This window comes from Sinocyclocheilus grahami, unplaced genomic scaffold, assembly GCF_001515645.1.
Source record: "Sinocyclocheilus grahami isolate Dianchi unplaced genomic scaffold, SAMN03320097.WGS_v1.1 scaffold821.1, whole genome shotgun sequence".
Classification (NCBI taxonomy): domain Eukaryota; kingdom Metazoa; phylum Chordata; class Actinopteri; order Cypriniformes; family Cyprinidae; genus Sinocyclocheilus; species Sinocyclocheilus grahami.
Window position 1 is genome coordinate 25455 of NW_015506000.1, and position 14870 is coordinate 40324.

The window sequence follows — 14870 nt, forward strand, 5'->3', positions numbered from 1 at the left end:
AGCACAAAAGCAGTGTTAAGTCGCTGGGGGATATTTGTAGCAATAGCCAACAATACATTTTATGGGTCACAATTATACATTTCTCTTTTATGCCAAAAATCATTAGGATATTAAGTAAAGATCATGTTCCATGAAGATATTTAGTAAATTTCCTACTGTAAATATATCAAAACTTAATTTTTGATTAGTAATATGCATTGCTAAGAACTTCATTTGAACAACTTTAAAGATGATTTTCTCAATATTTAGATTTTTTTGCACCCTCAGATTCCAGATTTTCAAATAGTTGTATCTCGACTAAATATTGTCCGATCCTAACAAACTATACATCAATGGAAAGCTTATTTATTTAGCTTTCAGTTGATGTATACATCTAAATTTCGAAAAATTGACCCTTATGACTGGTTTTGTGCTCCAGGGTCACATATTACAATCTCATAGTGCCTTCAGTCACATAGATTCTTATTTACTGTGTAAATGCATATTCCTCACGATCTTATTGTGCATGATTCATTATTGTGCATGGAACATTCCAATTTTAATCAAATATGCAATATTACAGTCAAGTAAAATGGGTTGTGAGCAGTATTTCGTGTTGATTTAAACATGCACCTCCTGACTCACCTGTTCTGGGCTCATGTAAATACGGGTTCCTGTCCTTTTAGTCCGTTCCAGCAGATGCTCGTCATTATTATTTTCTGCTGCGGTCACGAGGCCGAAGTCTCCAACCTTTACTCTTCCCTCGCTGCTGAACATTATGTTCAACGGCTGAAACAAAGGAACAGAAAAGAGCAATCAGTACAGCATCAAACCAGGACTTTTCCTTTTCAATTCAGGGTTATTATCGTTAACTACAACTGAAATAAAAAACATTTTCTTTACTTAAAAAAAAAAAAGTGTTAACTGAAATAAAATTATATATATACAGGTGCATCTCAATAAATTAGAATGTTGTGGAAAAGTTCATTTATTTCAGTAATTCAACTCAAATTGTGAAACTCGTGTATTAAATAAATTCAGTGCACACAGACTGAAGTAGTTTAAGTCTTTGGTTCTTTTAATTGTGATGATTTTGGCTCACATTTAACAAAAACCCACCAATTCACTCTCTCAACAAATTAGAATACTTCATAAGACCAATAAAAAAAACATTTTTAGTGAATTGTTGGCCTTCTGGAAAGTATGCTCATTTACTGTACATGTACTCAATACTACCTCAGGAATCATTATAAAATCATTTAAAAATGCATTTCGTGATCGCTTTAACACCCAATTGGGTGTGTCCAATACCCACCTTCAGGTCTCTGTGGATCAAACCCTTGGAGTGGATGTACTCCACGGCCTTCAGCACCTGCCTGTTGATCTGTGCTGCCTCCGTCCTCCTCTCTGGGTCATGAACATCTGAAGAGTTTCTTTTATCAATCCAGGCACGAAGCGTGTCTCCCTCACACAGCTCCATCTGAATGTAGAGGAACTTTGTTCCCGGGTCACTGCCAGAGCTAAAGCCAGCAGACAGAGAGAGCAGCACAAATACACATGTTACAGCTGGAGACTGCAGCTTGTTTCAGAAAGAGTTGTTTTCGGTGAATTACTCTGAGAGGCTGTAGCTCTCTGAAGACTCTGTCTGTACGCCGTGTCCTCGACCCAAGCTGTGTAGTAGCGGACGATGTTGGCGTTATTAAACTTAGCCAAAGCACCGACCTCACGACGAGCTTTTCTAGGGAAATACAGAATATATTATTGCTGTATATTTTGCTTTAAAATTTTTAGCTGTTGGCCTAGATAACTTTTTTGGACATCAATGCGAAGCCTATCTAACATTGCAGGTATTAGGATGATGCAACCTATAGAACACATATTGCATGAATTATTTAAAGACAAAGACGATACAAAAACTTAATTGACTTACTTTGTACTCTTCACTATCTTCACAGCATAATATGTGTTCTCAAGTACTCGTCTTGCCTTGAAAACACGGCCGAAGCCACCTTTGCCAATTGGATATATTGAGTCAAAGTCTTCTAAAAACCTACAAAGACGAACATAAGCGCTTCAAAACAATGGGTTTCTAAAGCTTTTCAAAAGCTATGCTGAATGGCACAAAGGCAACGGGTTAGGATTTACCTCGACTTTGTAGCGTGGTTTGACGTTTGACCTCCAGATGGCTTTGATGGGTTCTGTGCGCTCATGTTAGGACCAACCTGTGGAAAGTATTAGAAGAAGAAAATACCAGGAAAAATAATTAATCTTTTTTTCTTGTGTTTGGAGAACATTGGAACTGGTTTTATAAAAACATTCAATATATATATATATATATATATAATTTATTTTATAAAACTTTGAATTTCTTTTTATGGAAGCCAATTTCTGCCAGATAAGAAAAAATGCTTTGATAAATCCTAATGACATAAATAGTCATAATTATTAGATAATTGTTGATATTACTACGATATAAAAAGGCAAAATTATGACATAAAAAGCCATGATTATAAGATAAAAGGTCGATATTATTATGGTATTAAAAGGGTAAAATGATGACATAAAAAATCATTATTATGACAAAAATAACATATAAATATAATTTTTTTCATGTCATAATTTTGACTTTTTTACCATAAATTTGCCTCATAATATTTAGTAATAATTATTACTTTTTATCTGAAAATTTCGAATTGTAATTTTTATGGTTTACCGAAGCACGAGTTTTTCTTATGTAGCGGAAATGACCACCTTTGCATAAGGTCTCATTTTACCATTTTTTTTCCATTTATCTATTAATTTTGCAACCATTACTTTATGGAGGATACTCATTATAAAGAACAACATACACATCCCAAAATTCTCATACATACATATTTTCAGTCTTACTTTCTTTGTATTTTTAATTTGTCACAGAAAACGCAACTCATTTCTCAGATAACGTCACTTTGTTTTATTTTACAGCTCAGCTAATGCTATTTTGTACACTTTTCCTCCCCATTACTGGTAAATATTGTTGGAATACCTCTTTACTCCTAGCCAGACCATTGGGTGACAGTTTAAAATTTGGTGCTAATCTAAAAAAATGTATTACATTTTTTTTATTTTGTGTCATTAATGATCGAAAAAACGGTAAAATCTAAAAATGCACCAACTGCAAAAGCTTACTTTATTTTCGGCGTCACATCCAGTGGACTCACACTCTGCAACACAGATCGATTTCATAAGTTCACATATAATACGCTAAAATATGTTTATGTTTTATGAAATGGATAGCTTCTAATATAGCCTGTGAAATCTGTGAATAAGTTAAAAATGCAAACGCTACCAATAACACAGACTGGACTTACAGGACTTATGACCATAGGAGAACTAACACCAGATGAGTCTTTGGAGACAGTAGAAGAACTTGTGCTGGGAGTTTCAGACGAGCTTTTTGAGGAGTGCTGTGCATCCTGAGATTTACTATCAAACAGATAAACTGTAAATTTCAATGCATCTTTATATGCACAGCATGCATATAATAGATAAAGATATAAAGATGCATTGTTCATTGCAGCTTACGATGTCTCTTGAGTTTGTGAAGAGCTGTCATTTTCAGAACTCTGTTAATTACAAACATGCATGTGCATTAATAAACATGACATGGTTAACATCTAGACCATAAACATCGCTGTATTTTCTGAAGCGTCCTGCCTGTGTGGTCCATCCGGATTGCTCATTAATTTCACTCCAAGCGTACTGAGCAGCATGTTGCTTCGCCTCTTTTGTGCTCTTTCCTTGTCCTTCAGGGTATTCCTTCCCCTTTATGATAACTTTATATACAAACCTGAAACAGAAGATTTCAGTTTTTCTTTTCTAACTCAAACCAATCTGCAGAGTTATGGCCTGTTCAAGACTTACTCTGGGTTGTGAGGAGGGCCTCGTTTCTCCACTAATTTGAAATCAAACGCACGATTATGTTTCTGGCAGTAGTTATTGAGAAGTGCTATGTAGTTGCCGTCAGGCGTGATGCTTCGAGATTCATCAGCAAAACTCAAGCTGACACGATCCAGGCTAGCACTTAAATACAAAAGACAAGATGTCAAAACTTAACGTGTGCAGAATATACAGTATGGTAAAATAACCTATTAAAGGAATAGGAGAAATGTTGCATTGCATCACTTGCTCTGAAGTGAATGGGTGCCGTCAGAATGAGAGCTGATAAAAACATCACAATAATCCACAGCACTCGTCCATCAGTTAACATCTGGAGAAGCTGAAACAAATCCAGTTTATAATCCATAATAACGCTTCCTCCAGTGAGTCAGTGTTCTGGTGTGAATCAGGAGAGAAATCTGCACAGATCAAGCAGTGTTTAAACAGCTCGAAACTAATATGTGGCTGGATTTTAGAGGTTCTAGAGACAACAGCAGATGCACTTTTTCACTGGAGGAACAGTTATTATGGATTATAGACTCGTGTTTGAGTTATAAACGTCTTAATGCTGGGTTTGTTTCAGCTTTTGTCTTCTCCAGATGTTCACTGATGGACTGGAGTGCTGTGGATTATTGTGATGTTTTTATCAGCTCTCATTCTGACGGCACCCATTCATTGCAAGTGACGCAATGCTACATTTCTCCAAATCTGATGAAGAAACAAACTCGGACGGCCTGAGAGTGAGCACATTTTCAAATATAAATAATCTACTATCAGTCATGATGTTGTTTATTATCATTTACCTACGAGACGCAACCTCTGGCTTCTGTGCTCTATTGCTGTCGTCCTCGAAGACCTTAAACGCAAAAAAAATAAAATAAAAGTCAAAATAAAAAATAGATTAGAGCATTAGACAGTCCAAGTTGATAAAAGCTGTGCTACCTCTGCATTTTGTGTTTTGTTCAGCTCTTCGTAAACACGGGTTGCCGCTGCTTCTTTAGCGTCCTTCTTATTTTTTCCATAAGCCTCAGGAAACTCTCTATCACCGCAAACATACTTACAGACATAAGTACACAATCTGCAAAAGAGATGAGAGAGAATCAACTGTTATTTCTTGCAAGGCACTGGAATTGATTTTGCAGTTCATGCACATTTTAATTTAAAAGGTACTGTACTTTTCTATCTTTTTCTATCACAACAGGCGTGTGTGCAAATGTTTCAGTACTCACCGAGTGCTTCCTGGAGCCATTATGGATCTGGATTCATGAGCCTTGAAAAATAACTTGCTCTTCTGTGAATATTCATTAAGCCAGCAAATATAATTCCTCTGAGATACAGTCATATTGCTGGGAGAGTTTTGAACAGATGACGTTGTCTGCAGTTAAAGACACATACATTAATTCTTAAACAAATGATCTAGATTCTAGAACATATTTATAACAAAATAAATATATGAAATTTGGCAACACTTTACAATAAGGTCCCATTAGTAATGCATTAATTAACAGCGAGCAATACTTTTGTTACCGTATTTATTAATGTTCAGTAACGTTAGTTATTAAAAATACTATTAGCTCAAATCCATTAAATAATATTAACAGATACATCTGATTTAATAATGTATTAAATGTTGAAATTAACATGAACTAAGATTAATAAATGCTTTAGAAGTATTTTCATTGTTAGAACTAATGCATTATCACAAAATTAAATAAATATGATGGTGTACAATATTAAACATCATACTTAATATTATATAGATACAATAATATGTATTATAGCGCTTAAATTATTTAATATTTAATATTTAAATTAAAATATTCCCAAACCTATAAATGCTTTAGAATATTAGATGTGTGCATTTTTAAAACAATATTATACATAATATTATATAATGTATATATATATATATATATTTTAGTATAATATTAAACATAATATTTAATATTATATATGCATTTTTATATAGAGCACTAACAATATATATAAAAAATAGATAAGTAAATAAACATGTATTATGTTTATATATTATAATAAACAATATGTGTATATATAAGAAGATATCAGTGAAAATATGTTATGTATTATATAACATTTGTAAGTTTTCAAAATAATTTGAATTATATCCTCCTGGCACCCATGCATAGACTTTTGTCTTCTGTAGAGGACATTATATTTGAGTGAATTTCTCTACATGCCACAGTTTCAAGTCTGTCCTGTTCGAGACGCAGTGTAACCATGTTGTGTAGAACGGAAATGCCAATTTATGGACATTTTACGCACATATTTCACAAAGGACAGTAGCATATCAAATCATTCTTTTATATCTTTCATAACATAGTTGAGATTAATCGTCTTTGTACAAAGTCCTGAATCCTAAAAACTGATTGGTGAATGAAAAAATAAAACTTTGTTTTTGCCTATGCATGCCTTTTCATGTGCATTTGACTTTTTTTTTTTTTTGAAGGACAAAGAATAAAATATGAACATTTTCAAAAATGTTTTTGTTTCTACATTTGCTTCTTATGCATAAAAAAAATTCACAAAACTCTTTTTTATGATTCTCAGGATATATACACACACACACACACACACACACACACAGAGTAAATATTTTTTTACTTACAGGATCAATATTTTGAGTGATTTTTATGGCTCTTAGGAGGATATATATACACACACACACAGTAAATAATATTTTTAAATATATAACAGGCTATAATTTGTACTTACAGGATCAATATTTTGAGTGATTTTTACGGCTCTTAGGAGGATATACACACACAGTAAATAATATTTTTAAATATATAACAGGCTATAATTTGTACTTACAGGATCAATATTTTGAGTGATTTTTACGGCTCTTAGGAGGATATACACACACAGTAAATAATATTTTTAAATATATAACAGGCTATAATTTGTACTTACAGGATCAATATTTTGAGTGATTTTTATGGCTCTCAGGAGGATATATATATACACACACACACAGTAAATAATAAAAAAAAATATATAACATATTTGAACATACAGGTTCAATATTCTGAGTGATGTTTATGCCATTGAGCGCGTTCTGCTTGGCCTCTTTCTTGGTTTTGCCAGAGCCCTCAGAATACCGCTGTCCGCTCACAACAGCCCTCATAGCGAACCTGACAGCACAGCAATGATGTTAACAGCTCGCAGCAGCTCAGACGCCGCGCATCTACTGAACTGCTTGTAATGCAAATCCATGAGATCTTAATAACAGTACAGCAGATACTGACATGAAATTATATAAATATCAGCCGTCGCTCTATATCTCCAGTAATATGTCTTAGTAAGATGAGATTTGATCAAAACATAAAATGCAATGCAATCCAGTGCTGATTGAACTCAATGATTATACGCAGCATATAATGTTCCATGATGTCAATGCAAGTGAATTAACAGCCATGTCTTATATATGATTTAAAATGTCTCAGTGCGACTGCTACAATGGCCTCATGTCCAGAGAAACAGACTGGAATAATATGTGACCCTGCAGCACAAAAGCAGTGTTAAGTCGCTGGGGGATATTTGTAGCAATAGCCAAAAATACATTGTATGGGTCAAAATTATATATTTTTCTTTTATGCCAAAAATCATTAGGATATTAAGTAAAGATCATGTTCCATGAAGATATTTAGTAAATTTCCTACCGTAAATATATCAAAACTTAATTTTTGATTAGTAATATGATATGCATGGCTAAGAACTTCATTTGGACAACTTTAAAGATGATTTTCTCAATATTTAGATTTTTTTGCACCCTCAGATTCCAGATTTTCAAATAGTTGTATCTCGACCAAATATTGTCCTATCCTAACAAACCATACATCAATGGAAGCTTATTTATTCAGCTTTCAGGTGATGTATACATCTCAATTTCAAAAATTATATCCATAAAAAGTAACTGTAATCTGATGCATGAGCATTATAAAATGTAATATACTCTAATCATGAGTCCTTGATTTTTAGAATCTGATTACATGTAATCAGCTCTGTACATATTTACCTGACTAATAATAAATGGTTACATTTGATATTATTCTGCAATGATTGGCTCTAGTAGATTACACTACATCCATGTTACCACAAATCTGCATCCAGGGTTAATTACGTACTAGATCTCAGGTTAGATGGAGCATGTGACACATGAGGTGAGACTGTAGATCTGCTTGACTTGTTATGCAGTTGAATTCACTATAGAGGACTAGACAAAAATACCTTTGAAATAATAGCAAGCATATTTCACAGTACTAGCCATAACCTCTGATTAATGTTTCCACTTTATTCAAGTTGTTATATTAACTATAGGGGCTTGACAAAAATACTTTTGAGGTATTAGCAAGTATGTGGCGGCATACTTCACTGTACTAGCCATAAACTCTAAAGACTATTGTTTGAGCTTTAATTAAGTTGTTACATAGGGGACTAAATTGAGCTACTATTAAAAGAATGGCAAGCATGAGGCGGCCTGTTAAATAGTCTTAGTCCTAACCTCTGGCTAACGAGCAGACTGACGAGTTTATGACTGTGAGATTTGCGTTAACAGCTGACAAGAAACTCAAATGTGCAATTTAAAGTATAGAATATAATAATTTGAAATTGGCAAACAATCCATTTGGTTTTTTCCAGCCTAAAATCGAGGTTATAATGAAATGGAATCAGATTAGAGTTTAAGTGAAATTAAATTACAGAGTAAAAGACCGAGTACACAGGAAACCTTCAGAGTAAACTCTGATGAATCATATTTGAACATGATTTTTCTAAAAAAAAAAAAAAAAAAATTTTTAAAAAGGCGTCTGGATAATCAAGTAAAGCGAAGCTGCTTCAGTCCATAAGTGTTCCTCTTTAAATATTACTAACAATATCAAAGTTATTCTTACATTCACTTAATAAAATTATACTAAAAGACCTTATACGTGCTAAAAAAGTCTGCTAAATGGCATGTAGTAGATTGTGTGTCATTTAGAGGCCTTGCATGTCAAATATGATACAGCAGCTTTATAGGGTTAAAAACCATGAGCTTGATTTGATATCATCATACCTAAAATCCTCTATTGATTTCTTTTCCCCCTGTTGCTTCATTTGTGCTTTTCTCCTGTAATTCTGAAGCTCCTCGTCTGCTTTCCTCTTCTTGAGTTCTTCCATTCCAATGCCGCCTCTGTCTGAAAACAGCACAAGCACACACAGACCTCAGCGTTTCTGAACATCCGTCTTACATCACCAACAACACTCGCTGTTAAGAATCAGAGAAGAACCTGTTTTGATGTTCAGAGGAACCGGCTCGACGCGTCCAGCACCTGCAGCATGAGGACATGTTTTAATGCACATAAAACTATATTACACTGCTGTACAAAAGTTTGGGGTCAGTAAGAGTTTTAATGTGTTTTAAAGAAGTGTCTTCTGCTCATCAAGGCTGCATTTATTTGATCAGAAATACAGAAAAAACTGTAAAATTGTGAAATATTATTGCAATTTAAAATCTCTGTTAAACTGTAATTTATTTCTGAGATGCGCAACAGTTTCCAGCTCTGATAATAAATCAGCACATCACAATGATTTCTGAAGGATAATGATGCTGAAAATTCAGCTTTGCATCACAGAAATAAAATATATTTTGAAGTATATTAAAATAGAAAACCTTTATTTTAAATGGTAATAATATTGTACAATATGACATTTTTTTCTGTATTTTTAATCAAATAAACGCAGCCTTGATGAGCAGAAGAGTCTTCTTTAAAACACATTAAAAATCTCACTGATCCCAAACTTTTTTTTTTCTTCAAAAGCAAAGTCCATTTAAAAGTCCCAATCCCTGACCCTGTTTCCCCAGGCCTTGGCCTGCTTTATATCCCATCTTCTGCAGGAGCGCGAAGCCTTTATTTTGGCTGCTTAAGGAGCTCTGCAGCGCGGCCTCCCGACTCTCTCGCTCCTGCTCTTTGTAGCTCTTCTGCCGGTTCTGTGCGTTCTTCTCTTTCCGTAGAGCCTCTTTTTTCAAGGCTTCCTTCTCACGCTTCACCATCGGGACGCCAGGCCGAACATCCGGGCTGTTTTTGAGTAGAGAGCATCAAAACAATTCGACAAAACAGCATGTAAGGCACAGCTATTAATGTTTATATGCGAGCTGTAAGAATGGGGAATTATAGATGTTATTTAAAGTCAGAACTGAAACATTTGTATTTGTTTTCTGTACTTGATACAAGCTGACAAGCATATTCACAGACCCTTAGATGTTTCTGTGCATTCTGAAATATATTCATAACTGAAATGTCATTGTTAGTTTTTCAACAAGCTGCTTTCTTTGAATATATGCACTGCCGTTCAGTAAGATTGTTATTGTTTTTTAAAGAAGTCTCTTCTGCTCATCAAGCCTGCATTTATTTGATCAAAAATACAGAAAAAAGTAATTTTGTGAAATAGCCTATTATTGCAATTTAACAAAACCGTTTTCTATTTTAATATACTTGAAAATCTAATTTATTCCTGTGAAGCAAAGCTGCATTTCCAGCATCATTATTCCAGATTTTAGTGTCACATGATCCTTCACAAATCATTCTAATATATGCTGATTTATAATCAATGTTGTTTTAAAATGTTTGTTTAATTAGTTGTTTTGCTTAATATTTAATAAGAACAGTATTTATTCAAAATAAAAATCAACAACAGCAGTTTATTATTATTTACTAAATAATAATAAAAATAAAAAAACAGGCCATTAGGTCTTCTTTTGTGTTTAACGGCGGTGTGAGGCCTCGATGAACGAATATATTATATACTACTTAAAAAATAATAATAAAAATAATTCTAATCAAATCTGTATCTCTCAGATATTTTAGGAGAAAATCATAAACCCTTAGATGTTTCTGTGCATTCTGAAATATATTCATAACTGAAATGTCATTGTTAGTTTTTCAACAAGCTGCTTTCTTTGAATATATGCACTGCCGTTCAGTAAGATTGTTATTGTTTTTTAAAGAAGTCTCTTCTGCTCATCAAGCCTGCATTTATTTGATCAAAAATACAGAAAAAAGTAATTTTGTGAAATAGCCTATTATTGCAATTTAACAAAACCGTTTTCTATTTTAATATACTTGAAAATGTTATTTATTCCCTAATATTTTCCAGATTTTAGAGTCACATGATGCTTCAGAAATCATTCTAATATGCCGATTTATAATCAATGTTGGAAAGTTGTGCTGCTTAATATTTTTTGGAACCTGTGATATTTTTTCAGGATTCTTTGATAAATAAAAGGTTAAAAAGAACAGTATTTATTCAAAATAAAAATTGCGTTGAATATACACAACTATAATTCTTCTTCTTCTTTTCTTTTTTAAAAGAAACTTTTAGAATGCTTTTATTCAGCAAGGATGTGTTAAATGGATAAAAAGTCATATTGTTAGAAACGATTTCTATTTTGAATAAATTCCATTCTTTGTAACTTTTTATTTTATTTATGGAACACAGGTTCCAAAAAAATATTAAGCAGCACAACAGGTTCAACACTGATAATAAATCAGCATAAGAATGATTTATAAAAGGATCATGTGGCACCGAGGACTGGAGTGATGATGCTGAAAATTCAGTGCTGCGTCACAGAAATAAATTATATTTTAAAGTATAATAATTAAGATAGGAAACCAATATTAGAAATTGCAATAATATTTAACAATATTACTGTTTTTTTCTGCATTTTTGATCAAATAAATACAGCATTGATGAGCATAAGAGACTCCATTTAAAAAAAACATTACAAATCTAAAAGATATACCTGTGTGTGTGTGTGTGTGTGTGTGTGTGTGTGTGTGTATATATAAAATAGGTATGTGTGTGTATCCCTTATTATGTTGCTTATTTTTCTATGAAAAACCACGATTGTCCCTTATTTAACCTTTTCTGAGGTTGGCAACCCTAGTTAGAGTGTCCTATACAGATCCTGGTTATAACACTACACTCTTCAAAATAAAGGTGCTTCACGATGCCATAGAAGAACCTTTTTGTCTAAATGGTTCCATAAAGAACCTTTAACATCTGAAGAACCTTTCTGTTTCACAAAAGCTTCTTTGTGGCGAAAGAAGGTTCTTCAGATTACAAAAAGGTAAGAAAGAGATGGTTCTTTAAAGAACCTTTGACTGAATGGTTCTTTGTGGAACCAAAAATGGTTCTTCTATGGCATCGCTTGAAGAACCTTTTGAAGCACCTTTATTTTTAAGACTGTATCTTCTGTTTCCATATACCTTTCTTTCAATCCCCACTTTCTGTTGAATGCTAAATAAGTGTCTCCCTTTTGACTCTTTATTCCATACGTCTTGCCACATACCTCCAACTGCTGTTTTAATAATACCTTTCACTTCTGTTTTACTTTCTCTGTCAATCTCTTATGCACCTCCTCGTTTCCTTCTATGGGCAGGTATCCATAAAAACTCTACTCGTACTCCTGTTTGGTTCATTCTATATAAATTCTGTAATATTTCATAAAGTATATCCTGTCTAGATGCTGATTTCCCACTATTTAAGCTGTTTAATACTGAATATGAATCTGAAGAAACTACTACACTTATAGGATTGGTTTCTTCCACCCACTGCAAAGCCATTAGAATTGCCATCATGTCTGTTGTGAATACAGATACATCGTTGGATAACCTTTTAGCTGTGCTATATTTAAAATAGGGAATATATTTATGGCTGCTGCTGTATACCCAGAATCTGGATTTTTTGACCCATCCGTGTATATTTGAATGCTATTAAAATAGTTTTGTTTCAAATATTGATCCACTACTATTTCTTTAGGCATACACCTTTCCCTTTCATTTATTTTAAAGTGCAACTGGAGATCTACCATTGGCATGCGGCACAGCCAAGGGGGTATAATTGATATTAGAGCTACTGTTGAACTCACGGGGGAAGTCGTGGCCTAATGGTTAGAGAGTTGGACTCGTAACCCAAAGGTTGTGGGTTCGAGTCTTGTACCGGCAGGGATTGTAGGTGGGGGGAGTGAATGTACAGTGCTCTCTCCCACCTTCAATACCACAACCGAGGGGCCCTTGAGCAAGGCACTGAACCCCCGGGTGCCCACTGCTCCGGGTGTGTGTGTGCACCCTTTGGATGGGTTAAATGCAGAGCACTAATTCACCATACTTGGTCACTTCACTCATTTTTATGTCATTGATTCCTACCTTCTTAGCATCTGCATTGGCATTCCACCCCAAAGCTACAATAATTTACATACTCATGTTCCCAACATTTTTGTAAAACATCTTTGACTGGATGGGCTTCTACACGCCCCCTTACAGAACACCAGTATGCCATCTTTAACTTAAGTCTCCGGAGGTCTAAAGGCAACTCCACCTGCATCGCTGAGGCTGGCGATGTTCTAAATGCCCCACTTCCTATTCTTAGTGCTTGAGATTGGATACCACTTACTTTCTTCAACATAGATACTGATGCCGAACTATATACTATGCTGCCATAATCAATCATAGGTCTAATCATTGCACCATATACTCTTTTCGATGCCTGTCGGGTTGCACGCCAAACATCTTCAAATATTTATTCCCTTTTTACATTTATCTATTACTTTATTAATATGTGATGCAAAAGTTAGTTTTGAGTCCATCCATAATCCAAGGAACCTAATTTCTGTTACCTGCTCTAACATTTTTCCATAAATCTTTAGTTTAATATTTGGTGATTTCTTCTTTTTTGAGAAACATATCACTTTAGTTTTTCCTGCTGACAGTCTAAAACTCCACTTATTTACCCATTTTTCCACTTCATTAACTGCTTTCTGCATACTACTTTGCACAAATACTACATTTCTTCCCCTTTTCCACAAGGCACCATCATCCGCATATACAGATTTACCAAATCCTTGTCCAATCATTGAAAATATGTCATTTATCATTATGTTAAATAAAACTGGGCTACACACACTTCCTTGTGGGGTCCCATTATCTGTTGAGTAAGTCCTAGAATAGCTCGTTCCGACCCTTACTTGTATGCTCCTATTAATCAAAAAATTCATAATCCAATTGTACATTTTTCCTTTTATTCCCGTCTTGTCTAATTTAACTAAAAGTAAGGGGGACTCTTAATATGAAATCTGAATTTTTAAATTAATGATTTATTTGCAATAAATTATATACTCTGTTGCAATTATAAGTGCATTCCAGTCATATTTATTAATAGTTCAGGCTGCTATTCAGCAGTAATAATAATAATAATAAATGACTATTCTAATGTGTAAATCCACTAATAGCATTTACTAAGTCAGATATATATATTTGCTTTCTATAGAGTTTTAAATTAGACCTCATATTTTAATACGGTCAACCCGCTTTAGATGATGGAGAGGGACTCTTAATATGAAATCTGAATTAAAAAATGATTTATTTATTTGCAATAAAGTATATACTCTATAACAAATGCATTCCAATAATATTTCTATAATTTAAATAAAAGTTCAGGGTGCTTTTTTTTTAGCAGTGATTAATAATAATAGTAATAATAATAATAAAGTGTGCTGTTTGTTTACAATGCAACACATTGAAGAAGAGACACAGTCTTTGTTTGAATAAATATAACTTTATTTTCAAGAAAAACAACTATTGTACATGTTCACAAATTAGGTATTTGCATTTATTTATTCTAGTGACTGTATAACAATACATTGGCTTTGTAAACTTCCACAACAACTTATAATATCTAATATATAATCTTATTAATATAAGATTCTGTTATATTGCTCAGCAGAGAATTACCTGACGCAGCAGTATTCATAATATAAACAAAACTAAAAGATTTTTTTCCCTTCCACATGCAGCGTGAGAGAATTTAGATGCACATATTCTTGTGTAGTTCTTTATTAAATAGATTAGATGAGTTTCACTAATGCAACAGCTTCATTTAGGATCGGATGACAGTGTGACGTTTGCAAAGTATAGTGT

At 33.6% G+C, this 14870-nt stretch overlaps 2 protein-coding genes across 2 annotated transcripts in view; both read right to left on the reverse strand.

Annotated features, from left to right (window-relative positions):
* LOC107562393 (interferon-induced, double-stranded RNA-activated protein kinase-like) overlaps positions 1-7105 on the reverse strand; it is a 25111-nt gene extending 18006 nt beyond the window's left edge. The window contains 16 exon segments of the mRNA XM_016247025.1: positions 625-768; positions 1295-1499; positions 1593-1623; positions 1626-1717; positions 1910-2029; positions 2125-2201; positions 3005-3056; positions 3148-3182; positions 3330-3444; positions 3544-3584; positions 3676-3808; positions 3883-4041; positions 4701-4753; positions 4840-4975; positions 5127-5272; positions 6932-7105. Of these exon segments, the coding sequence (XP_016102511.1) occupies positions 625-768; positions 1295-1499; positions 1593-1623; positions 1626-1717; positions 1910-2029; positions 2125-2201; positions 3005-3056; positions 3148-3182; positions 3330-3444; positions 3544-3584; positions 3676-3808; positions 3883-4041; positions 4701-4753; positions 4840-4975; positions 5127-5272; positions 6932-7042 (1650 nt within the window). The 5' untranslated portion in view covers positions 7043-7105.
* A 1805-nt stretch (positions 7106-8910) lies between these two features.
* LOC107562390 (G patch domain-containing protein 11-like) lies at positions 8911-9990 on the reverse strand. The gene is made up of 3 exons (XM_016247017.1): positions 9745-9990; positions 9183-9224; positions 8911-9089 (listed from the first exon to the last, which is right to left on the reverse strand). Exons 1-3 carry the CDS (start codon positions 9944-9946, stop codon positions 8926-8928), a joined length of 408 nt encoding a protein of 135 aa, XP_016102503.1. The 5' UTR covers positions 9947-9990; the 3' UTR covers positions 8911-8925.
* Between the last annotated feature and the right edge of the window lie 4880 nt (positions 9991-14870).